We start from the raw sequence: 27,106 nt of genomic DNA, 5'->3' as shown, positions 1-27,106 counted from the left end.
CCATGCTAACGGCTGGTTCTAGTGATCTGAATTGTTACCGCACCAGTGATTGGACGGTAAGTCACTCTTCCCTTCGCAGGGAGGTGGGGTTGATCTCCTTGCTCTGACAGGGCTCCAGTTACGGCTTTTGATCCTCGGGCTTCCTTTGGTGCAGTTCAGAGAATGTAGGCTGGATCCGCCTCGATCACTGCAGCAGTTGTTTTGTCCCAGGCGACAGCCTGAACCCTTGCCCTTAGAGTCTCCGGCAGCCCCTTGTGGCATACGGGCTCACCACCACGGCACTGGCAAGTCTGGTCACACTGACCTAGCATTGATATTCACAGTGGCACGCTCTGTGGCACACAGGGCCACCCACCACGAGGTTGTGCAGGCCTGGCCCCCTTCACACAGCCTTTGCTCCTCACTCCCTTGCTCAGTCAACGGCACATGGGGGTTGTGGAAACAATTCAGAATACAGGCTATGGTACAATTGGTGCAAGAGAGAATTCTTCACACATTGCACAGGAAGTCCTCACAATAGGTATTTCCCCTGGACCTCGCTCCTTCTAACGCTCTACTCTTCCTCACAAGGCACAGAGGTCTTGGCGAACAGGCAGGAGCTGGTGCTCCTGGCCCGGTGCTCTTGGTTTCCCTGTGTGGCGTGCCCTCACCCAGCAATCAGGGTAGCAGGCCTGAGCCCCCAGTCCGTGTCGCAGGCAGAAGTTTTACAGAGCTTCCCCTCCTCACACAGTCTATCTGCCTGCTCTGCAGAAGACAAAGTTTGGGGTCTCAAACTCCCCTACTTCTAGTCCTTTTCAAGATACAAAGTGTAACTTAGTGTCTGAGTCGTTGAAGAATATTTTGAAGTTCTTCTTCTTTGAAATGGACATCTTTCCCCTTTCTTCTGCCTCCTTCCGGAGGTCTATCACAGCAAGCAAGACTTCAAAGTTGCTTAAAACACAACAAGCTTCATGGGAGTGACAAGAGTTCACAGCTGGATGTGAGCCACAGTGATATGTGCAGCAAACGGTTAATCTTGGGCTCCCTGTCCTACTCTTTATGATTATATTATCAGCCCCATCTCTCTCTTCCTAAGATGTGTCTAGGCCGGTTCCTTGTGATCTATCATTGAATTAAAAAGCCCTTTGAAATGTACAGAGAGAGCCTTGCTCTCCCATCCTCCAGTGTATGTCCTCCCATCTAACAGAAATGCATCAATACATAAATCTGTTTGTGGGGATTACTCTATTCCTCATGTTTTCACCAGGCAGGCCTGGGCATCCCAAAATAGAACCCAAGGTCCTCCATGTAATGTACAAGTGCAGGCACACAGTGTACATCCACGGCACACTTGCAGCACAGCACAGTTATCCTATGTATTATGCCACCACAAGCATAACTACATGCAGCAAACTCGTTCCATCTGAGCACATTGTTCAGTACTGCAGCCTTTCTGTATTGTACCAGAGTGTTAGTTCGAAAACACTCTGCTAACATACACACATTTACCATGTTTGAACGGTACCACACTTCACATCTTGTGCAGTGCACTTCTTGCAAGTACGCCTACACCCAGCACATGTTTCTGTCATGCACGCAAACACGCACGCGCTTCCACATCTACCTGATGCAGGCCAGGGTGAGTTAAGCACACAGCAGCTGAAATTTTAAAACGATGAGTGAACCTGTAGGCCTCACTCCAGTGAGACAGGGGAAAAAGGTCCTGCTCACTACTACTGGTCACTACACGGTATGCTGCCACCACCGTGCTTGTCCTGCTTAACTCCTGGTGAAGGTGGTAGCTTTCCAACACTAAGAAGGCAGCGCTTTTGGCGCCCCTCTTGGTCCAACAAGACCGCAATCCGTGAGACAGGCCTATGTCATGGCGCACACGTATGATCCGTCTTTACCAATGACAAAGAAATTAGCATTAGCACCACACAAAAACACGCGCGCCGCCTCATGCGCAGAAAATGGTACTAAGTCACCGACACCTCACCTCCACCCTCACCAGCACTCCACCCCCAATGACGCCAACAGCGCGGAAAGCAACCTCCACCAATGGATCTCCAACTGTGCAGACGCAGACACACTCATACCTCTCCAGAAAGCTACAGGACAACACAACAAGAAAGCAAACTGGTTCACCATAGCACTCCAAGAATCCGAGCGCTCCTGCCGATGACTTGAAAAGACATGAAGAAACAGCAAAACCCCTGAAACACGCCTGCCTACAGAACAGCCACCACAGCACACCACCAACTCATCAAATCGACTAAGACAGAATGCTTTCGAACGCTCACAACTCCAAGGAACTCTTCTCCATTACACAAGAATTTGCCAAACCAGACAGCGTAACAGACACCCTACCCTCCCAAGACTTCTGCAACAGACTCAGCTCCTTCTTTCACCTCAAGATTAAGATGCTTTACGACAACTTCAACAACCAAGATCTCTGCACCACCTCAACTCCAACCCCAAGTAACGCCACCCAACAGACCCTGCTCACGACAGAAGACACCTTAAAGACCATGAAGAGCATTCACTCTGGAGCACCCTCAGTCCTCTGTCCGCCCCACATCTTTCACAGGGCTGCCACAGCCATCGCACCCAAGCTATGCTGAATTATCAACTGCTCCCTCGAGATCGCCACATTCCTTGACTGGAAGCACGCAGAAGTCCACCCTTTCTGAAGAAACCCTCCGCAGACACGACGGGCCTCAAGAACCTCAGGCTCATCTCTCTGCTTCTATTCACAGCCAAGGTCATTGAAAAAGCAGTCAACACACAGCTAGTAGACTTCATCGAAGACAACAACATCCTAGACATCTCCCAATCCGGATTCCACAGCAACCACACCCCCGAGACCGCCCTCCTCGCCATCACGGACGACATCCGCACCCCCCTCGACCAGGGCCAAACGGCAACCCTCATCCTCCTAGACCTATCCGCAGCTTTGACACCGTGTCGCACAACACACTAGCCACCAGACTCCACGACGCCAGCATCCGAGGAAAGGCCGATGACTGGATACGCTCATTCCTCACAGGCAGAACACAGACTCCCACCCTGCCTCTCAGAACCAACAGTGACCAGATGCAGAGTACCCCAGGTATCCTCCCTCAGCCCCACCCTCCTCAACATCTACATGGCCCACCTCGCAACCATCGTCAGAAACCACGGGCTCTAAATCGTCTCTTACGCCGATGACACCCAGCTCATCCTCTCCCTCACCAAGGAAACCAACATCACCAGGAACAACTCCAAGAAGGGATGAAAACCGTCTCAACCTAGATGAAGAACAGCTGCCTAAAACTCAACTCGGAGAAAACAGAAGTCCTCATCCTCCGCTCCACGTCCTCAGCTTGGGACGACACATGGTGGGCCCCCACTCTCAGAAACCCACCCACCCCTACAGACAAACCATGCATGTAACCTCAGCATCATATTGGACTCATCGCTCAAGATGAACCGCCAGATCAACGCCCTCTCCTCGGGCTGCTTCAACACCCTTCGCATACTCCATAAAACATTCAAATTAATCCCCATCGAATTCAGAAAAATGGTCACACGCCCCCTCATCACCAGCAGACTGGACTACGGCAGCGACCTTAATGCCGGAATTAACAAAAAGCTCCTCTGCAAGCTCCAGACCACCCAGAACGCCGCAGCCAGACTAATACTCGACATCCTCCGGCACAACCACACCACTCAACACCTCTGCGATCTCCACTGGCTCCCCGTCGAAAGAAGAATAACATTCAAGCTGCTCATGGCCACATTCAAGGCCCTCCACAACATCAGACCACAATACCTCAACAAGCGTTTATCCTTCCACACCTCCAAGAGAAACCTCAGTTCAGCCGATCTCTCCTTGGCCACCGTCCCACTCTTCTACACGACCTGAGCGGGCAGAAGGTCCTTCTTCTACCTCGCAGCCAAGAACTGGAACGAACTCCCGCTCCACCTCCAGCAAAGCCCTACACTGCTCCAGTTCAAGAAAAACCTCAAGACCTGGCTCTTCAGATGACCCCAATTAGACGACCTTCGAGAGAAATGCAGGGTGTGTTTCCAAAACACCTTATTCGAGGACAATGCTCTTGGAAAGGTTTATGGTTTTATCTTATAAACTAAACAAAAATTAAAATGCTCTTTTTAAAGTTAAATGTTTCATGCTGGCTGTCTTCATTCATTCAATAAGACTCTAAGACAACGTTCAAGATACAAGTTGTTTAGGAACTATTTGTGGATGATACAACTGCTTTGCTTTTTCAAGAAATCTGGTGCTAACCGGAAAGGAAAAAAAGACTCCCTTTGTGTACATTGCAATAGATAATAACATTTAAGAGCAGCATAAATGAGTTTACAGTCTAGTAAACATAAAATATAATGATTTATAAACTTCTCTGGTATTTGTTGTATCGCAAACCTCTTGTGCTGCGTGCGTTTTAGTTTCCTCAATAGTATACTTATATTTGTAGTACAGTAGCGTGGTAAAATTCTTATGCTACAGGAACCATAGTGTCAGATTTATGCTCTTCGGATCTGCAGGAAAAATCAACGTGCCATTCAATATGGGCAACAGACAGCGGACACCAGCAATGTCGATATTTGTTTGGAAACACTTAAGAGTACCAAGGTCCTCAAGACTATTGGGGGGGTGTGAGTACAAGCACTTACTGCCGAGTTGATTCATCAGTTCTATCGGTGGAAAACGTATACAAATGCTGCATACCTGCTCAGTGACGGTGTATTGTTGGAAGCCACGTTTTGCCATTTTTCTTGGTCTCTAAGGTTAAACAGGTCAACTGTGTTGTCAGAACGTCTCTCGCCGTGATGTATTTTTCATTTTTGAGAAATGCTGGGGGTCTACATTAGTGGTGCATCAGAAGCAAAGTCAGTAGTTGTGTCGCACCGTGCCCGGTATTGATCTTTAAAATGAGTAGGTCTTGGTCTCTGTCTGTATGTGTAAAACATTGCAGTGGTGCGATGCATCTGCTCTGCACTGCTGGTCGTTTGAATTCCCTCCCTTCTGTCATTAATGGTGTGAGTTTGCCCATCACCAAGTCATCCATTCACAGATAAACGTGTTTGGCCCATCAACTTAAATGCACAGTCTCCCTTGCTAGACCATTTGAAAACGCTTCTGGTGTTGACAATTCAGCATCCTCAAGACCATCTGAGCCTTCCTCTTCGATTGCACCCATTTATGCCTTGTTGGCTCATTAGTGTGCACAATTCCCAGAGTGTTTTTGGGACACAAGGTGATGTGCCAATGCTGCTTCTTTCGATTGTATTAGTTTTGTTTTTTATGATCTAAGGGTAAAAATACATTACAGACTAAGAGCCAGATTATGAGTTACGCGCTATATTCTGACCTGTGCATTACCAGTTTACACACGGATCGGAATTACGAGTTAAAAGGAATTTAAAGCATTTGATAATTAACGGATGCAGTAAATACTTCAAGCTTTGCTCAGTTTCGCAGCTCTAACTGACCAAATTTGACCAGGGATCTGTACGGTATTTACCACACCATGCGGATTTTGGTGTGTTAAACATCAAAATCTGCACATTAGTCCCTAATAACTCATAATAGGTGCTATCTATCGCACCCAATATTTAGCGAACCCCAGAGTATCGTTATTTACCAGGTGCGATAAATAGCACCTTTACTTGTAATCAGGTCCTAAGCGTTCATTATTAACTGCAAGCATTTTGTGACAATTTGTACACAATTTAAATGGTGCATTCTCCACAGTCTAAACCCCCAAAGCAACACTGGAGTAGGGAGAAAATAAAATCACCCTGAAACCTTTACTCTTCAATCTGTACCTTCTTTATTTAAAGACAGAGTAAAATCTTGATGTAAGAAAGTGGGTTATCAGTGGGTGAAATAACACCAAAATCACTAATAGCTCCGGAGCTTTCAGCAGGACAAACCAGCGCGGTCCAGTCGATCCGTGAGTCGACTAGGCTCGGCTTTACTCTTGACTTCGAGCCGTTCTCCTCCTGGAGCTTTTCTGAAAAACTTTACAGAAAGTTTCCAAACTTTGAAATCTTGGTTCTTGTTAGTTCCTTGGGGGGAAATAAGGATCCAATAGAACCAGCCATGGGTTCAGAGAGTCTGGATTGCCTATTGGGGGCTAGGATTCAATTTCCCATGCACCTGTGCAGTTCAGGAAAATCCAGTTGCAATTGGTTAGCTGGGGTAGTCCTCTCTGACTTTTGCAGGTAACTTCTTCCAAGCCTTTGGTACCTGTTGTTGATCAGGGAGTCCAATCCTTTCCCTTTGAGTCAGGCACAGTGTTTTCTGGGTGGCACCTTATGAGTGCAGTAGGTGCAGCTTTACAGAGTGCAGGCCTTCTGTTGTGCAGTCCAAGAGTCCGGGAGGGCAGTCATCCTTCTGATGTTCCAGGCAAATATCTAAGGAGCTCCTGCAGTTCTGCCATATTTATCCTCCATTCTGGGCTTGCAGGCAGGAGGAGACCCCAACCAATAGGAATAAGGCTGCCTCCCCCTGCTAAGACCACTTCCTGTGAAGTGTTGAATTCGTCTGACCCAAAATGCACATTCTCCCAAAAATCAAAATGAAGAAAATCTTTCCTGTGTGTGTGTGTGTGTCTGTGTAACCCAACCAAGAGGTGGGGCTACCTACTGGCTACTCTTCCCTTCCAGCCCCCCTCAATCTAATTAGGGGCGCTCCCACCTAGCTGGGGATCAAGGAAGTGGGGGCTGGCCTGGATCTTAAGACGTCTGTACTCCTGCCTTTGAATTCCAGCTTATCTTCCCAGCCCCCATCCTCTGCCTGGATTCTCCAAGAAGCAAATCACATCCTGTTTTGTTTCAGTCCCAGGATTCTTCGCACCCAGTGAGAGAGCAGCTTGTGTCAAGCTTTCAAAGGCTGACCAATTAGAAGAGGCTGCTATAGGGCTGATTTAGGTAACTTCATGATAATTATTTCTAAAACCAGTAATAAATCTGACCTTGGCAAGTTGTTGTATTTATTGTAAACATTATGTTGACATTTTGAATGATATGTCTAGCCAGTTCCAATCAAAAGATGGGATTTATTAAATGTAATAAAGCGTTCATGTTAGATTTGGGGGTCTCTAGTTGGCAATGGTTTGTACCTTTGTCCAAATAGAGACCCTTGCGTCTAGGCAGGGTAAGGGGCTACACTCCTAAAATAACCCCTGCTCCCTGCCTTGGTAGCCTGGCACGAGCAGACAGGCTTATCTCAGAGGCAGTGTGTAAAGCATTTGTGAACACATACTGTGATATAGTGATAACACTACAGATGGACACCACACAGGTTGTATTATAAAAATAAGTATTTTTATATAGACTTAACACAAGACCAAACAACAAAAATCCACAATACTGTACTCAAAAATAGACTTGAAAATGGTAGGAAATAGCTCAGTTCGCTTAAGATTGTAATTGTGACACTTTACTCTCAAAGTACCTTGGGTGCGTAACGCAAAGCAAACAAAAGGGTCGCAGGGAAGGTGATGCGTCGGTTCTTTACACTCAGTGGAGTGGATGCGTTGGTTCCTTACTGCTGCGCAGGGGAGTTGATGCTCGCTTCCTTACTGTGTGGGGAGGTGATGCTTCGGTTTCTTACTGCTCTCCGGTACGATGCGACAGGATGGCGCCTCGATGCGATACTTCTCTCCGGTGCGATGTGACAAAATGGCGTCTTGGTTACGATGCAACAACGTTGATGTGAGGCGTGCACGCCCGACGGCCGTGCGATGACCTTTGGAGCCGCGACAGGCCCTGCGACGCGCTTCTCTGGTGGAGCGACGGCGACCTGTTTGGCGACGACACGCTTCTCCGGTGATGCGAAAAGCTTCGGTGATGCGATGGCGACAGCATGGTTCCTCGGTGATGCAACGGCAACTGCTGCGGCAGCGTTATAAAGTTCCGTATCCGGAACGTCAGGCGGGTTGCAAAGGGAGCGAGGCTTGGTTCGGCCTCAAGCGAAAGGAATGGTATCCCACCTACTTGATATCAATGCATGTCTCTGACCTTAGTGCACTGTTTATGAGTATTGCTTTATGTTGCTTACTGTACACTGTGAATGTTGTTTATGACTAGAGGATTTGGTGCACCATGAGCACCACGAGCGAATGTCCTCAAGATATCTATGGCCAATGTACACTGCCTGTCCCTTGGTTTGTTGGCTAAATTATTGTGTGCACTGTTGTGAATTAACAAGCAGCCGACCCTAAGGGTTGTAGGCGAGAGGCTGTGTTGAATTGAGACTTCTTTTCAATAAAATAATAATTAAAAAAAAAAGTAATTCAACACGCTAAAAAAAAAAAAAAAACACTGCTGCTGCAGCGACACGCTTCTCGGCGTTGAGGCGCGCTTCCAGCTCCCAGCGACACGCAGTCTCTCAGAAGGCCCAGAACAACAGCAGACACTTCAATTCCCTGCAAGGGAATTCAGGGGGGGAGCTGGTTGATGAAGTCTTGTATCCCTGAGACTTCAGGAAGGAGGCAAGCTCAAAGTTCAAGCCCTTGGAGATTCTTCTTCAAGTTGATGAAAAGCACAAACAGTCCTCTTCTCCTTTCTTTGGCAATGAAGCAACCACTGCAGGCCAACCCCCAAACACACAGCACAGTGGTAACCTCCTCCTTGAACTTGCTGGTTCTTCTCCTCAGCAAAGGTTTGTCTTGATTCCCAGAAGTGATCTAAAGTTCTGGGGTCTGGGTCCCCCTTTTATACACCAAAATCCTTTGTCTCTGAAGGCAGAGAGTGTCTGTACCTAATCCAAACCAGTTCTGGGCGCATTCTGCCAGTCTACACTTTCTTCCCTTGTCAGTGTGGGCCTCAGACACAACACAGGAGATGGAGCCAGTGTTGTGGAAGGCAGGCACAGCCCTATTCAGGCCCAGGTGCTACTCCTCCCACCACTCCTCATGCAGATTGGTCTATTCAGCCTTGTGCTGACTCACCCTGTCTCCTGGAGCCCCCCAGCCACTGTCACTCAGAAACCAGACACGGAATACACAACCTAGCAGAGGCAGGCTTGGATAGTTAGGCAAGAAAATATCTACTTTCTAAAAGTCTTATTTTCAAACACAGAATGTAAAACCAACTTCACTAAAGATGTATTTTATCATTCTGAGTTCAGGAATATTAAAATCGAATTTCTACCATGTTCCCTGGGTCAGTTAGGATTATAAATTGTTATAATCAAACTGCCCATTCTGGCCTATGGGAGCAGGTAGCCTTGCAATAGTGAAAAACGAAAATGGCTGTAATTCACTATTAGGATATGCCACACACATCAGGGCATGACCTGCCTTTTACCTACAATGCACCCTGCCCTTAGGCCTACCTTAAGGGAGTCTGATATGTGGAAAAGGGAAGGTTTAGGGACTGGTAAGTGGGTGCACTTACCAAGTCAACATGGCAGTATCAGACTGCACACAGGCTCTGCAATGGCAGGCCTGAAACACTTTACAAGCTGCTCCGGTGGGTTGCACAATCAGGGCTGTAGCTCACCCGCAGCATTTGATTTACAAGCCCTGGGCACACGCATTGCACTGTACTACGGTCTGACAAACCAAATAAGCCAATCATGGAGTCACTAATTCATACATCAATTTAACATAGGGAGCACTTGCACTGTGGCACTGGACAGCAGTGGCACAGTGCCCAAAGCATCTAAAACCAGCAAAAACGTAAGAGGCAACAGCAAAAAATAGAAGGGAGACCCACGCCAATGGTGCCAGGTCTAACACGTGTCCCCTCCAGCTGAAATGTGGGGAGAACTACCCTACCTCTTGAGAGCTATCACTAAGGCGGAAAAATCTGGACAGACCATCAGCATTGGGGTGTTCTGTACCTGTCACGGTCCCCTTGGATCCTCTCCTCAGGATGACGCCGATGCTATGTGTGGGTCCACCGCCCATCCGTCCCCTAGCCGGTGTACGTGTAATACTCTCGGACGAGAAGATAGGTGGGTGAGGGAAGGAAGGGTAGGAACAGCGGGGAGAGAGACCTGCAAGAAACAAGGAGATGGATTAGCCCAAGGCTCACTCCCTTTCCCAAGACACCACCCCAGGCCTGTCGTTCCCCCTACCTGGTACTCCTTCCTTCCTACTTCTGGATCCCCGCTTGGGGCAACTCACAGGTGCTGGTGGGGTCCCTGATGTGAGTGTTTAGATTCAGGGCGCTCTCCTCGTGTCCCTGCCCCGTTGCGTCACGGGGAGGCGAAGAGAGAGAGAGACAAAAGCCACCAGAGGAGCCAGCGTTGAGTGTAGCTGGTGCAGGTTTGTTTTCAGGGTGCCCTCCTCATGTACCTGCCCCGTTACATCACGGGGAGGTGAAGAGAGAGAGCCAAAAGACACCAGAGGAGCCGGTGTTGGGTGAAGCAGGCGCTGCCATTCTACGCCCGGAAATCCTGGGGCGGAGGAGCGCCTGAGAGGCTGGAGGTGTAGTAGACGCTGCCACGTCACGCCCGGAAATCCTGGGGCGGAGGAGCGCCTGAGGGGCTGGTAAGGTTCCCTGACTGGGACGTAGGTATGATAAGGGTAGGGGAGACTGCACCGCCGCGGGCGAAGCGAAGAAGAGTCACGGATGCGCGCTCACCTCCTCGACGATGCCGTGGGAAGCGTCATGGCGTGCTTCTATTACTTCCTCGTGGAGTCTCAGCAAGTCTGAAGATGCGGGAGCAGAGGTCGCTGCGATGTTCCGAGGGTTTGCTACGGGGCCGTTGATAAGGTACAAGTTTACGGGAATCATTGGCCCCGCCTCCCAGGTCTTCACGCACTTTATCCGCGTCCGGGGTCACGTGCGGTCTCATGCTGCGAGTAAGCGTGGGGGCTCCTGGGACTTGGAGTCCGCTCATCGCGGAGTTGCGCCGCCGCACACCGGATCATGACAGCACACCCCCCTTCACCCCGGTCACCGGGCCGCCTGAGCCCCCGGGTTTGGAGTGCGATCGGCGGTGGAAGTCCGCCACCAGGCGGGCCGCATGCACCGCCGAAGCAGGCTCCCAGGAGTTTTCCTCCGGTCCGTAACCCTTCCAGGCCAAAAGGTACCACAGTTTGCCCCTTACCAGCTTGGAATCCAGGACCCGTCGGACGACATACTCCTGTTCATGGTGCACCCAAACAGGGGCTGGGGCCTTCTTCATAGGGCACAGCGAGGGTTTGAGCAGCGACACGTGAAACACAGGGTGGATACGCAGCTGAGGGGGCAACCGCAGCTGCACCGCCACGGGGTTCACATGACGGACTACAGGGTAGGGCCCTATATATTTTGGGTGGAAGACACTGGGTTTGCGGAATCGGATGTTCCTTGTGGACAGCCACACCTTATCCCCTTTGCGGTATACAGGTGCGGGTCTGCGACGCCTGTCTGCTTGTGCTTTGTAACAGTTCTTTGCTACCTGAAGGCTAGCCCTGGCTTTTTTCAGAGCGGAGTGTATGGTGCCGAGCCTTTTTTGTAAATCAGGGAGAGACACATTCTCTCGTGGGAGAAGAAAGGGAACAAAGCGTGGGTGGAATCCTGATGCGAGAAAGAAGGGAGTGTGGTGTGTGGAGGAGTGTTGTGAGTTGTTATACGCCACCTCAGCTACCCAGAGCAAGTAAACCCAAGAGTCCGCTGCTCTATCTGCGTAGCAACGCAGATATTGTTTAAGGGTCTGGTTGAGCCGCTCTGTCTAACCATCTGTCTGAGGGTGGAAGCTCGTGGAGAGGGAGGAGTGGATGCCGAGCTGTTCACACCACACCCTCCAAAACCGGGCAGTGAATTGCGACCCCCTGTCAGACACAATCCCAACTGGAAGTCCATGAAGACGCACCACGTGTCTCAACAGAAGTGTCGCCAAGACCCCCGCCGTGGGGACTTGTTTGCAGGCGATAAAGTGTCCCATCTTTGTGAGATTGTCCACGACTACGATGATGGCTGTACATCCCTGGTCCTTCGGCAGCCCCACCACGAAGTCTATGGAGATTCATTCCCATGGATTCATCGGGGTAGGAAGCCGATTTCATTTGTGAACATACCGCACACCTTTTCACCCATAGTAACACGTCCGGCCGAACGGAAGGCCACCAGAACTGTCTCAAAACCGTTTCCAAGGTTTTGGTCCCTCCCATGTGTCCAGCGCAGGGCAGGTCATGACACCATGAGAAGACGAGTTTCCGGAGTTTGAGTGTGGGGACTAACACCCTGGAGCCACACAGGGGAAGACCGTGGTGTAGACGCCATTCTTTGTGACTTCTCAGCCATGAAGCCCAGGCGAAAGTTTGGATGCCTTTCTTCACCCCCTGTAAAAAGGATTCGGTCTTTAGACTGCCTACGACCTGTTCCGGAGAGAAAATGGATTGCTCGGGGGTCACGGAGGACTTTGGCGTGATAGGGCGTCGGCTTTTCTGTTCAGCGTTCCGGGACGATATGTCACCATGAAATGGTACTCCGCGAAGAAGAGCATTCACCTCTTTTGTCTGGGTGAAAGATGGCGAGCTGACCGTAGGAATTGGAGGTTTCGATGGTCCGTGAACACGGTCACTCGATGACGAGCCCCCATCAACCAATGCCGCCATTCCAAGAATGCTTCTCGTATGGCGAGCAACTCCTTCTCGGATATGGTATAGTTGAGTTCGGCCGGGCTTAATTTTTTGGACATAAAGGCTACCGGATGAAGTAGCCCGGTGTCCGGGTGGCGCTGAGACAGTATAGCTCCCACAGCCTCGTCGGAAGCGTCGGCTTCTACGATGAAAGGTAGCTCGGGCTGGGCATGTCGTAAGATGGGAGCGGATGTAAAAGCTCTCTTGAGTTGCTCGAAGGCGGTCTGGGCTTCCGGAGACCATATGAAGGGGGCCCCTTTTCGTGTTAGCTTGGTGAGTGGTGTTACCATTTGAGAGAAATGATGAATGAACCTCCGGTAAAAGTTCGAGAAGCCGAGGAAGCTCTGTATTTCCTTCACAGTGGTTGGTTGTGGCCACCTGGCAATGGCTTGAACCTTCCGGTCAGTCATGATCTGTCCCTCGGGGGTGAGCAAGACGCCAAGGAATTCCACGGTGGTAATGTGAAACTCACATTTTGTGAGTTTGCAGAACAGGCGGTTTCTTTCAAGGGCCCTCAACACCGACCGAACGTGGCCGACGTGTTCCTTGGGATCAGACAAAAAGATCAAAATATCGTCGATATACACCACGACGTATTTGTCCAGGAAGTCCCTCAATACTTCGTTGAGGAAGTATTGGAACGCGGCCGGGGCGTTGCAGAGCCCGAACGGCATTACCAAGTATTCGAACAAGCCGAATCGTGTCTTAAACGCGGTTTTCCACTCATCCCCCCGCGCGTATCCGAACCAGAAGGTACGCCCCTCGGAGGTCCAGTTTCGTATAGATCCGCGCTTCCCGGACTTGTTCCAATAAGACGGGAATGAGCGGCAAGGGATACTGGTTCTTGATGGTCATTGCATTGAGGGAGCGGTAGTCGATACAGCAGCGTAGTTCGCCGTTGGCCTTGGGTATAAAAAAAAGGGGGGATGCCGCAGGAGAGCTGGAGGGGCGAATAAATCCCAGTTTTAAGTACTTGTCTAAGTACTCTTTCAAGTGGCAGGTTTCGGGACCGGTGAGGGCATACACCCTGCTGCACGGGACGGTGGCTCCCGGGATCAGATCGATGCGGCAATCATAGTCGCGATGCGGTGGCAGTTCTTCGGCCTTTTGTTTATCAAAGACCCCTTTATACGGTGCATACCAATCGGGGAGAACAACCTCCTTCTCTGCTGCGGTGGCCACATGGTGCGAGGTTACGTCTTCCCTCCCTTGAGGTTTCTCTCTGTGAAGGCAATGGGTCTGGCAGAAGGGAGAGCTGAACGTGATCGTGTTCGTCGCCCATTGTATACAGGGCTCATGTCGTCTTAACCATGGCAACCCAAGGATGAGCTTTCATCGTGGTGCTTGTATGATGTTCAGGGAGAGCCATTCTCCGTGGTCTTTCCCTATAGTGACCCACAGGGACGGAGTGACTTGCCGAATGGGACCGGATTCCAACTCCTTGCCGTCGACGGCATACACTAGCTCGGGAGCTTCTTTGAGATCCATAAAGCAGCCCGTGGCTCCCGAGTCAATCATGGCTCTGACGTCAAGGGGGCCGTTGTCAAGCGCCACTTGCGCTGTGATAAACAGGTGGTCGGGTTCTTTGGTGACGTCGGCTTCCAGAGAAGGGATGAAATGACAGCTTGAAGGTTTCCCTTCCCGTTCCTTCAAGCGCGTAGGTTTTCCGCCGGTCCCTCGCCGAGGCTGGCCGCTGTTTGACCAGTCCGGAGTCGACTGGTCTTCGGGCGCACAGGGCATTCGAGGAAGAAATGGCCCTTCTTGCCGCAGTATAAACAGAGGCCCTGTCTTCGTCGGTGGTCCCGTTCAGAAAGGGGCAAGGAAGCTCTCACCGTCCCTATCTCCATGGGGTCAGTTCTGGTTGGCGTCGGTTCCGACATACGGGGATGCTCGAACGGCGACGGTGTTTTGTCCTTTCGTTTATGTTCGCCTTTTTGTTCCCTGAGACGATATTCGAGCCTGGAAGCCAGTTCTATCATAGCCGCACAGGTGTTTGGCTGCGGGTCGATCTGGGCAATGACGTCTTTCAGCTCTTCTGTGAGCCCTCTGTAAAAGATCGCGGCTTGCTTCGACTCGGGCCAATCCGTTTCGGCTACCAACCTGCGAAAGCTGTTGACATACCCCAGGAAATCGGAGTGGGATTGGCGAAGGTCAAGAAGATCGCGGTCGGCGGAGAAGGCGTCTGCTCGGCGGTCGAAAGTCTTTTCGAATTCCTGCCGAAAGGTGTCTCAGTCGTATAAGAGGGCGTCGTCTCTTCTCACTATGGGGACAGCCCATTGCGCTGCTTCTCCGGTCAAGTAGGAGATCAGAAACGCCACTCGAGCTTGATTTGTGAGAAAGAGCTTGGGTCTGCAGTGGAAGTGTAGTTGCACCTGAGTTAGGAAGACTTGCACTTTTTGGATGTCCCTGTGAAACCTCTCAGGGGGGGCAAAGGGGATATGTGCCGGCATTTCTACTACGACCTGCGGTGTATGTGACGGGGATGCAATCCCCGCATCAAAGGGATTACGTTGAATGCGGTCTAGGCGAGTATGCAAGGCGGCGGATTCTGCCCGGGACGCAGCCAATTCTAGCTGAACTTGGGCCAACACGGCCATCACATCATCCAACGTGGCCATGTTTCTGCACCGACGTGATCAGGAGGAGAAATATTCGTGGGCCAATGATTCTGTCACGGTCCCCTTGGATCCTCTCCTCAGGATGACGCCGATGCTATGTGTGGGTCCACCGCCCATCCGTCCCCTGTCCGGTGTACGTGTAATACTCTCGGACGAGAAGATAGGTGGGTGAGGGAAGGAAGGGTAGGAACAGCGGGGAGAGAGACCTGCAAGAAACAAGGAGATGGATTAGCCCAAGGCTCACTCCCTTTCCCAAGACACCACCCCAGACCTGTCGTTCCTGGTACTCCTTCCTTCCTACTTCTGGATCCCCGCTTGGGGCAACTCAAAGGTGCTGGTGGGGTCCCTGATGTGAGTGTTTAGATTCAGGGCGCTCTCCTCGTGTCCCTGCCCCGTTGCGTCACGGGGAGGCGAAGAGAGAGAGAGAGACAAAAGCCACCAGAGGAGCCAGCGTTGAGTGTAGCTGGTGAGGGTTTGTTTTCAGGGCACCCTCCTCATGTACCTGCCCCGTTACGTCACGGGGAGGCGAAGAGAGAGAGCCAAAAGACACCAGAGGAGCCGGTGTTGGGTGAAGCAGGCGCTGCCACTCTACGCCCGGAAATCCTGGGGCGGAGGAGCGCCTGAGAGGCTGGAGGTGTAGTAGGCGCTGCCACGCCACGCCCGGAAATCCTGGGGCGGAGGAGCGCCTGAGGGGCTGGTAAGGTTCCCTGACTGGGACGTAGGTATGATAAGGGTAGGGGAGACTGCACCGCCGCGAGGGCCGCGGGCGAAGCGAAGAAGAGTCACGGATGCGCGCTCACCTCCTCGACGATGCCGTGGGAAGCGTCACGACGTGCTTCTATTACTTCCTCGTGGAGTCTCAGCAAGTCTGAAGATGCGGGAGCAGAGGTCGCTGCGATGTTCCGAGGGTTTGCTACGGAGCCGTTGATAAGGTACAAGTTTACGGGAATCATTGGCCCCGCCTCCCAGGTCTTCGCGCACTTTATCCGCGTCCGGGGTCATGTGCGGTCTCATGCTGCGGGTAAGCGTGGGGGCTCCTGGGACTTGGAGTCCGCTCATCGCGGAGTTTGCGCCGCCGCACGCCGGATCATGACAGCACCAGGCGGTGTTCCACCGTGAAGTCCATCCCCTGTAGGGAAATGGACCACCTCAACAGCTTTGGATTCTCACCCCTCATCTGCATCAACCATCTGAGGGGCCTGTGGTCTGTCTGAACCTGGAAATGAGTCCCAAACAAGTATGGCCTCAACTTCTTCAGTGCCCTGACCACAGCAAATGCCTCATGCTCAATTGTACTCCACCCGTGGAAGTAACCTCCAACTAATGAAGGCTACAGGTTGGTCTAGGCCCTCCTCATTCATCTGTGACAGAACAGCCCCCACACCATGCTCTGAAGCATCTGTTTGGACAATAAACTCTTTTGAGAAGTTGGGTGCCAGGAGCACGGGCGCCGTGCACATGGCAGTCTTCAGGGCATCAAAAACTTTTTGACAGGTGTCAGTCCTGTTCACTTTCTTGGGCTGCTGCCTGGAAGTAAGCTCTGTCAAGGGTGCATCTATGCTGCCATACCCCTTGAAAAACCTCCTGTAGCACCCAGTGAATCCTAAAAAGGATCTCACTTCTGTCTGGGTCTTGGGGTGTTTCCAAGCCAGGATGGCCTCAATCTTGGGCTGTAGGGGCGCCACCTGGCCGCTCCCTACCTGATGTCCCAAGTACACCACGGAACTCTGCCCGATCTGGCACTAACTTGCCTTGATCGTGAGGCTTGCTCTCCGCAGCGCCATCAACACTTCCCAGAGGTGGCGCAGATGTTCTTCCCAACTGGCTCTGAACACTGCAATGCCATCCAGGTAGGCGGCACTGAACTCTTCCAGTCCAACCAACACCTGGTTGACCAACCTCTGAAAGGTGGCATGGACATTCTTCATCCCAAGGGGCATAACCCGCAATTGGTGGTGCCCATCTGGTGTGGAGAATGCTGACCTCTCTCCTACCCCATCAGTCAAGGCGATCTGCCAGTACCCAGAAGTTAAGTCAAACGTGCTGAGGTACCGGGCAGCCCCTAACCGATCAATGAGCTCATCAGCTCTGGGGATGGGGTGCACGTCAGTCCTGGTGACTGAATTGAGTCCTCGGTAGTCCACACAGAACAGAATTTCTGGTGTGACACCCGGTGCGGCAGCCTTTGGGACCAAGACTACTGGGCTGGCCCAAGGACTGTTAGAGGACTCACTCACCCCCAACGCAAGCACCTTGGAGACCTCCTCCTTGATGCAAGCTCTCAACCTGTCAGTCACTCTATAAGTTTTGTGCTTAACAGGAGGACTGTCCCCAGTGTTTACATCATGGACACACCAATCAGTTACACTGGGAATCATGGGAGAACAAATCAGAAAACTGTCTCAGTAACTGTTGACAGTCATTCTGCTGCTCAGGAGTCAGGGTGGAAGAGAAGTTCACACCATCCACTGACCCATCTTGCTCTGTTGCAGACAGGTCAGGAAGAGCCTCAGTCTCCTCCTCCATTCCAGCATCTGTTGCTAGGAGCATGCCCACTTCGGACCTCTCTAAGTGGGGCTTCAGGCAGTTGACATGTAGGACCCGCAAAGGGTTCCTGGAAGACTGCAAGACCACCAAGAAGGTGATATTACTCTTGCGCTCCACCACCTCAAATGGGCAGGTCCACTTATCCTGGAGCGCGCAGTGCTCCACTGGGGCCATGACCCACACTTTCTGACCAGGCTGAAGCTCAACCAGAGAGGCATTCTGGTCGTACCACTGCTTCATCTCCTCCTGGCTGGCTTCCAGATTCGCCAGAGCGAGTTGTCTGAATCGCCTAGTCTGGTTCCTGAAGGCCAGCATGTAGCTATATACATCCTGGGGAGGTTTCCTGGGAGCTTGCTCCCAGCCTTCCTTGACCAAACACAGAGGTCCTCTCACTGGGTGACCGTAGAGAAGTTAAAAGGGGCTGAGCCTTAGGGACTTCTGTGGCACCTCACGGTAAGCAAAGAGAAGGCAAGGTAAAAGGACATCCCACTTATGCCTCATAGGTTCCTCAAGACCCATAATCATGCCTTTGAGGGTCCGGTTGAATCTCTCAACCAACCCATTACCTTGGGGGTGGTAAGGAGTGGTGAACTTCTATGTAACACCGCACTCCTGACACAGGGACTTCATATACTTGGAAATTAAGTTTGCACCTCGGTCTGACACCACCTCTCTGTGGAACCCCACACAGGCGAAAATCCCCATCAGTGCACGTCCCACCACGGGGGCCATCATAGTCCGGAGAGGGATGGCTTCCGGGTACCGAATGGCATGGTCCACCAAGACCAGGATGAACCTGTTGCCCATGGCTGTCTTGGGATCCAGAGGCCCCACGTTTTCAATGCCCACCCTTTCAAAGGGGGTGCTGACCACAGGGAATGGCTGGAGAGGAGCCTTAGGTTTCCTCCTACTCTTTCAAATTGCCTGGCAAGTCTGACAGGTCCTGCAATGAGTGTCTGAACTCTTGCGCATTTGGGGCCAATAAAAGTGGGTGGCAAGCCTTTCAAAGGTCTTGTCCTGCCCCAAATGTCCTGCTAAAGGCACATCATCAGCCAGCCCCAGTAGGAAGGCTCTGAGGTGCTGGGGTACCACCAGCACACGGGCTGACCCAGGCTCAGCAACCTTAGGCTCACTATACAGGAGTGTTATAATAGAAGTGAGAGAGACCCCTTTGACCAACCAGGGGAATAGGGTACTACTGTCTGGTAGAAATGAAATTCCCGTGGTACAACTTAATCTAAAAATTAGTATTGTTGGGAAACCAAATTATTGTATCCAAATACACAGTATTTAGCCCATGTGCTAGGCTATGACTAATTCATGCAAATCATACCATTATACAATTCAGTAAAAACAAAATATTTTATTAAAACCCAGTTAAAAACAGACAAAAGCAATTTATGATCCTGTAACAAATGCATCTAAGACATACACATGTCATATATACTTAAAACAAGTTCCTCTAAATTCAGGGGCACAACTATTACCCCTTGTTAAAGTGCAGTTTTCGGACCCTACAGAACACAATCGCTACGTCTAACAATTAACAATCCTACAGATTTATAACAGAGAGACAGAGACAGACAGTATAATTTGTCATTAGGGTAACTAATCGCTTTTGTCTGTTTTTAACTGGGTTTTAATAAAATATTTTGCTTTTACTGAATTGTATAATGGTATGATTTGCATGAATTAGTCATATCCTAGCACATGGGCTAAATACTGTGTATTTGGATACAATAATTTGGTTTCCCAACAATACTAATTTTTAGATTAAGTTGTACCACGGGAATTTCATTTCTACCAGTCACTATACAGGAGACCATTCTCCCAGTAGATCCAATGTGATCCAGACTGATCGCCTGGTTTGCAGCCTGTTGCCGCAAACCCACAAGAGAAGGGCACTTTCTCTGCTCCTCGCAAAACTCTTCCCTGGAGGGTCCTCCTTTCTGCTGCCAATGGGTCAGCTCAGGCAGGTCCTCCAGTTCAGCTACCTGTTCCCCTGTAGGTTCCAGGGCATCCCCCTCAAAGTCTGCCTCCTCCTGGACCGTGGGAACTGTGGGGGCGGGTTTCCCGTGCCCCGGCCTCTTCTCTTTAAGGCAGGCACCTGGGCCACTCTTTCAGGCTCCAGGTCCTCTTGAGCACCCTTACTGGCTGCCATAGACCGAGTGGTCACGCAGGCCCACTCAGGCAAACCCAACATCTCTAAATAAGCACTTCGCTCCACCTTTGCCCTAGGGGAGCTCTCCAGATCGTTACCCAACAGACAATCAACAGTCATGGCTGGGCTCAAAGCTACTTGAAGAGTTCCGGAGACCACCCCCCCACTCAAAGGGAACCTGAGCCACCTTGCAGTGGCTCTCTGTGTTGTCAGCGGCAACAACTGGGTAAAATGCATTGGGATTACCTGCTCTTCAGACACCAGCCGACAACTGACAGCTGTCACACTGGATCCGGTTTCTCTAAGAGCTTCCACCCTATGGACATTGATGAACACTCACTGCCTGTACTTATTAGTGTTATCAGGCAGCTGGTTCCTGGGTACCACCTCACAGTCTCCTAAAGAGACTAGGGACATCTCTGCGGGACCCCACCCACCTTGGGCACCCATCTCCTCCTCCAGGGCTACACTAGTCATCTGCACAGGGTGATGCACCAGTGGGTGCTGTCGTCCCATACAAGGGACATCTAGCATCATAAGAACAGTGGCCCACTAGACCACATTAAAAACAGGTCTTGGGCCCCCTGTGAACAGGCTTATCAGTCGGGCCCCTGCCTTCTTCTCAGGGGGAAGCTGGGAACCCTTCCCTTGGGGATTACTTTGGAGCCCTTTCTGGAACTCCCTGTTTACCATTGTGCCCCCCCACTCTTCTGCTCACCTTTAGCTAAGTATTCCACATGACCCTCTTGGACCTGGGTGCTCACCCAGCGGTCCGCCTCCTGCAAAAGAAAGGCATATATTCCACCCAAGTGGTAGACTCCAGTTTTCTGCAATTATTAAACCTTTGTCTGTTTAACTCTGGGGTCAAACCATATCTGGACATTAGGGCTCCCTTCATGTGGGCATAGGACACCTGCTCCTCTGTAGGTAAATCCCATCACTAACAAAGCGGCCCCACAACCCCACTCCCCAATCCTTCTCAGGGACCCGGTGGGCCAACACTGCAGATTCATAAGCCCTAAACCATTGACCAATATCCTTATCCTTGTGGAAATCTTTAACTACTTCCTTGGGGATGTAGGCTCTTGCTTCTACAGGCACTGGCGGTGCGCTGCCACCAGAGGGAGGAACCTCCAACTTTTGGCCTCGATTTCCAACCCCCTGAACACTCTCTCATGTCCAAAATGCATTTTCTTTTCCTCTAAGGCTAACTTCTTCATTACTACTCCATCCCAAGCTCTATTTTCTTGATCTCTAGGTCTTACTGACCATCCATTTTGAGCCTAGCTAGTTCCAACTTGTGCACCCTCTCCCTCTCTCTGTCCTCCAGCTCTCCAGGGGACAGACCCTTGGAAGAAACACTGCTGCCCACCCTGGAAGGTACTTTCTCCCCGGTTGGGCCCACTGGCCTCTCAAGCTGACCATCTAAATCCTCTGCCTCCACCACTGGCTCCTCAGGATGCTCACTGACATTCCTAGATTCGAACCAGGCCCTATGCGCCTTTTTCTATTCTTCTTTCCTGGTGAGGCCTTTCACAGAGATTTTACATTCCTTGCACAAAGATTTGAGATTAGGCACAGTGTAAGCATCAATTCTCTTTTCTTCTAACTCAATGTCTACATATGCTATGGATGTTGGCTTACTCATGGTAGAAAAGCCTGGCAGTTCTCAAGAATCAAATATAGACAAGAAGTTCCAAGGAAAAAAACTCTACCAAAATGCGTGTTGTTGCGTTATGGTCTGCACTCACTAGTAGTCTACACCAATCACTGTATATGAGTCACAAATGCAAGTCCAAATCCCACCGCTGCCACCAATGTTAGATTTGGGGACTCTAGTTGGCAATGGCTTGCACCTTTGTCCAAATAGGAACCCTTGCGTCTAGTCAGGGTAAGGGGCTACACTCCTAAAATAACCCCTGCTCACCCCCTTGGTAGCTTGGCACTAGCAGACAGGCTTATCTCAGAGGCAGTGTGTGAAGCATTTCTGAACACATACAGTAATCAAGTGACAACACTACAGATGGACACCACACAGGTTGCATTATAAAAATAAGTATTTTTATATAGACTTAACACAAGACCAAAAGACAAAAATCCACTATACTGTACTCAAAAATAGACTTTAAAATGGTAGGAAATAGCTCATTTTTCAAGATTGTAATTGCAACACTTTAGTCTCAAAGTACCTTGGATGCATAACGCAAAGCAAACAAAAGGGTTGCAGGGAAGGTGATGCGTCGGTTCCTTACACTCAGGGGAGTGGATGCATCGGTTCCTTACTGCTGCGCAGAGGAGTTGATGCTCGGTTCCTTTCTGTGTGGGGAGGTGATGCGTCGGTTTCTTACTGCTCTCTGGTACGATGCGACAGGATGGCGGCTCGATGCGATACTTCTCTCTGGTGCGATGCGACAAAATGGCGTCTTGGTTACGATGCAACAACGTTGATGTGATGCGTGATGATCTTTGGAGCCGCGACAAGCCCTGCGACACGCTTCTCCGGTGGTGCAGTGGCGACCTCTGTGGCGGCGGCACGCTTCTCCGGTGATGCAACGCACTTCGGAGAGGCGATGGCGACAGCACGCTTCCTTGGCGATGCGATGGCAACTGCTGCGGCGGCGACACGCTTCTCATCGTTGAGTTGCGCTTCCAGCTCCCAGCAACATACAGTCTCTCAGAAGGTCCAGCACAACAGCAGGCACTTCAATTCCCAGCAAGGGAATTCAGGGGGGGCTGGTTGATGAAGTCTTGTATCCCGGAGACTTCAGGCAGGAGGAAAGCTCAAGCCCTTGGAGATTCTTCTTCAAGTTAATGAAAAGCACACTCAATCCTCTTCTCCTTTCTTTGGCAATGAAGCAACCACTGCAGGCCAACCCCCAAACACACAGTACAGGGGTAGTCTCCTCCTGTCGCTTCCAGGTTCTTCTCCTCAGCAAAGGTTCGTCCTAATTCCCAGAAGTGATCTTAAGTTCTGGGGCTATACACCAAAATCCTTTGTCTCTGAAGGCAGAGAGTGTCTGTACCTAGTCCAAACCAGTTCTGGGTGCATTCTGCCAGTGTACACCTTCTTCCTTTGTCAGTGTGGGCCAGGGTCCTCAGACACACCTCAGGAGGTAGAGCGAGCATTGTGGAAGGCAGGCACAGCTCTATTCTGGCCCAGGTGCTACTCCTCCCACCACTCCTCAATCAGATCGGTCTAGTCAGCTTTGTGCTGACTCACCCTGTCTCCTGGACCCCCTCAGCCCATGTCACTCAGAAACCAGACATGGAAAACACAATCTAGCAGAGGCAGGCTTGGATAGTTAGGAAAGAAAATAGCTACTTTCTAAAAGTGGTATTTTCAAACACAGAATGTTAAAATGAACTTCACTAAAAGATGTATGTTATCATTCTGAGTTCAGGCATATTAAACTCAAATTCTACCATGTTCCCTGGGTCAGCTAGGATTATAAATTGTTATAATGCAACTGCCCATGCTGGCCTAAGGGAGCAGGTAGCCTTGCAATAGTGAAAAATGAAAATGGCTGTAATTCACTATTAGGACATGCCACACACATCGGGGCATGTCCCACCCTGCCTTAGGCCTACCTTAGGGGTGTCTGATATGTGGAAAAGGAAATGCTTAGGGACTGGTAAATTGGTGCACTTACCAAGTCAACATGGCAGTACCAGGCTGCACATAGGCTCTGCAATGGCAGGCCCACACTTTACAAGCCGGTGGGTGGCACAATCAGGGCTACAAGCCCACCAGCAGCATTTGATTTACAAGCCCTGGGCACACGCAGTACAGTGTACTAGGGTCTGACAAGTAAACCAAACAAGCCAATCATGGAGTCACTAATTAATACATAAATTTAACATAGGGAGCACTTGCACTGTGGCACTGGATAGCAGTGGCACAGTGCCCAAAGCATCCAAAAACATCAGAGGCAACAGCAAGAAATGGAAGGGAGACTCACGCCAATGGTGCCAGGTCTAACACTTCCCATGTTAGCCTAAGGGGCTAGCAACACTACAATAGGGAAAAATGACTTTGTCCCAGCTTTTTATAACAATGCACCCGACTCTTATCAGACTTAGGGCAGACCTTAGGCTTGACCTATAAGTCATAAAAAGGTAGTTTTGGACTTTAATTTGGACATAGTTTATTTTAAAACCAGCCTGCAAGGGAGGCCTGGCTTTACAATAACACCAGACACCACAGCAGTGCACACTTGAGGACATTAAGTCAGCTGGGGTCTCTAAATCTACATGCCCTACTGTATACTAGGCACTTACAGGTAGGTTGTATTTTCCAATAAGAATTATAACAAAAATAACAATTACCATATACCTTTAGAGGACAGAGCACTGGCCCTAGTTAGCAGAACCCGGGGCACTTTCAGAGTCAGTAACCACCAGCATCATTCAAAAATGGGGGTGACCGGGAAAAAATATTTACTTTCCTATACTCGATTTTACAATGCCAGTGTTAAGTGCAGTTTTATTTGTAGCTGGTGGAGGCTTCCTGCATGCTCAGTAGCCATCAATATTGGCAAGATCATCAAGGGCGACTCTCAATAGCAGCTCTGTTTCACTTCCCAAAACACCAGTGAGAAAAACATCTGAGGATGGCAGATACATAGGCTTACAGTTGGAGTCCTATTGAGTTATACTAGCATTGCCTATGGTCAACAACCAAAACATAACTTTGAAGACTATTTCTAGACAGAGCTACTTACTGGAAGAATAACTTGCAGCTGAATCAAGAATAGATTTGGGCTGCAAGGCCCTTGTTTTGTACCCTTCAAACAGTCCTACAACAGGGTGTACATAATTGACTTTATACCCAATGAGCCCACTTTCAGCCAAATAAAACAATACAGTTGGGTGGAAGGATTACCTTCTGAGCGTATTCATCACATGTTGGTCCAACTGGTACCACCATTACTTGCTGAGGAGACAGCCACAGTGGCCTTCAGCCCAAAAAAATATTTAAAAAATAGCAGTTAAATTATGCATGAATTAAATCGGGCACAAAAAAAAACTATACAATACCCTGAGTGTGAACATACATCAGGAGTACATCAAAACCTACCAGTCACCAGGGTTCAGTGTTACAGAAAAGGTATTCAACAACATTTAATTATTTTATTTTGAATGAAGGAAGGAAATAGTCTCTGATAAAAATATGACAGCAGAACTGCCTAAAGATGCCTGTGCTATTGCTTAGCAGAACAAACGTAAATCGAAGCTAAACAAGCTCAAGAATGTCCTGGAAAAACATTTTGTTTCTACTTAACTAGTGCCTTTTTATAGGTCAAATGCCTTTCTAACTGACCAGCCCCTCAAAAGAAAGAAGCACATTCTTTGAAGACTGGATTTTCTGAAAATACCTTATCCTCACAATAAATTGGCAAATACGCAAGAATGATTTAGTGATGTAGAAACTAGGCACAGACTGTATTACCATTTGAAAGTGAGAGCTGCATATATCATATATAACGCTATGCATTAAAAGTAACATTAGTGCATACTTACAGAAAAAGAATTAGAAATTCCACACACAATCCTATACTCAGCACCTTCATGTGGGGGGCTGGTAAAATACCTTTAGACATTCACAGCCAGGAAAATACTTTGGACCTAGGGCTGGTATGGGTGGTTGTAACTGTACTGAACATTCAAAAGGAAAAACATCCTGGGCAGTCGTGTTAGACTACTCACAATCCTGTTGATGTTCCATCAAGTGACAATTGCCAGAAAACAAAACCGCACACAGCATGGCAAGAACGGGAGAACTGTATAGATCATGATAAAAGGAACAAAGATTCTGAAGCTTATAGTGCTTAACATTATTATAGGCTACCCTGAGAAAACAGATTCAAAATCAACCTACCACTTGGGGTCAGTAAACAAATATGGCTGTAGTGCTAGGAGACAGTGAACCCTGGTACAGCAAGGCTGTGTACCAGCTAATGATCAAGCAGAGGTGTAAGAAGGAGGAGGTAAAGCCTTCCAGCAGACAGGAAAAAGAGGTTTGGCAAGGCTAAATTGTAGGAGTGAGGAAACCTGAAAATAGGAAGGCAGAGTTGAATCCTGCAGGAAAAAAGAGGCAGGAGAGGTTTAGGAAAAGCGGAGGTTTGGGGGAGACCGTATAGTGTATAAGAAGGCTAGGAGGAAGCCTGCAAGGAGATTGTGGAAGTATAGGTTTAGGAAAAACTTAGTGTAGTGGGGACTGGGGGAGTGCCAGCAGCACTACAGAAAGGCTAAAGTGTAAGGGTAGAAGTCTAGGTGAAGCCTGGAGAAGATAAAGGGTGGAAACAGTGATTTACGAAGATAGAGTTGCATGAAAGAACAAACAGTGGTATAGGAAGTATGAGGAGGGAGAGGGCAGGTGTCATGAAATCCACTGCATTGAGATGTTAAGTGACTCAGTGCCTACACGAGAACTAACCTCTTTAGTACCAAATGGCAAACCTCAGTTTTAAGAAGGAAATGCCAGCCAAATAACACTTGCATGTTGACAATGAAGGAAGATAATGTGCTTACCATTTGCCTGCATAGTTTTCAGTCAATATAGCCATCATTCGCTCCACAGATCCAAGGATGGCACGGTGAATAATAACAGGCCGTTTCTTGTCCTCACTTTCAGGGCTGCAACAAACAAAAACATGCAGAACGTAACTTAACAAACTACTTGATAACACATCATCCAGGCTTGCAGTACACAGTGTGGATTTACAAAAAAGATCATTGTTGAAAACGTAGGACACAACACGTTAAATCCAAATCAGAAATTAAGATACCCTTCACTAAAATGAAGAAACCGAGTGCTCCTGTGCAGAACATGTAAATTGATTTTAATATGAAGTTAACATATTAAGTAACGAAAAACAAGTAATTTTATTCATACAGCTAACAATCAAGAGATGCAGCAGCTACATTTAGTAACGGTCATATTGGAAGAGAGCAGTGGAGTAACTGGGATGGGAAGGAGCACCTGCTCGTGAGACCACTTCTGTGGAGTTTCTGAAACCAACAAATTTTTGATATGTTGTGAACCAAATGTATAAGGTTCAGCTGAAAGGATGCCTAAGGGCCAATTGAGGGCACTTGAAGAGTGGATGCCGCTCTCTGAATGCATACTGGTTGTTTCTGAAAGTGCACCGAGGACCTGCAGGATTGAGGGGAAGGTCTGCAATCTGATGGAAGACATCTCTGACGGT

General features: G+C 49.5%; 1 protein-coding gene across 1 annotated transcript in view; it reads right to left on the bottom strand.

The window, feature by feature from the left end:
* TARS1 (threonyl-tRNA synthetase 1) overlaps window positions 1–27,106 on the bottom strand; it is a 271,600-nt gene that overhangs the window by 26,966 nt on the left and 217,528 nt on the right. Inside the window, exons 16-17 of the mRNA XM_085630784.1 lie at window positions 26,430–26,534; window positions 24,781–24,853 (exon numbers count right to left, since the gene is read on the bottom strand). Coding sequence (XP_085486910.1) covers window positions 24,781–24,853; window positions 26,430–26,534 — 178 coding nt within the window. The remainder of the gene's footprint in view (window positions 1–24,780; window positions 24,854–26,429; window positions 26,535–27,106) is intronic.

This window comes from Triturus cristatus, chromosome 2_1 (assembly GCF_964204655.1).
Source record: "Triturus cristatus chromosome 2_1, aTriCri1.1, whole genome shotgun sequence".
Lineage (NCBI taxonomy): Eukaryota > Metazoa > Chordata > Amphibia > Caudata > Salamandridae > Triturus > Triturus cristatus.
This window is presented reverse-complemented; position numbering and strand designations above follow the sequence as displayed.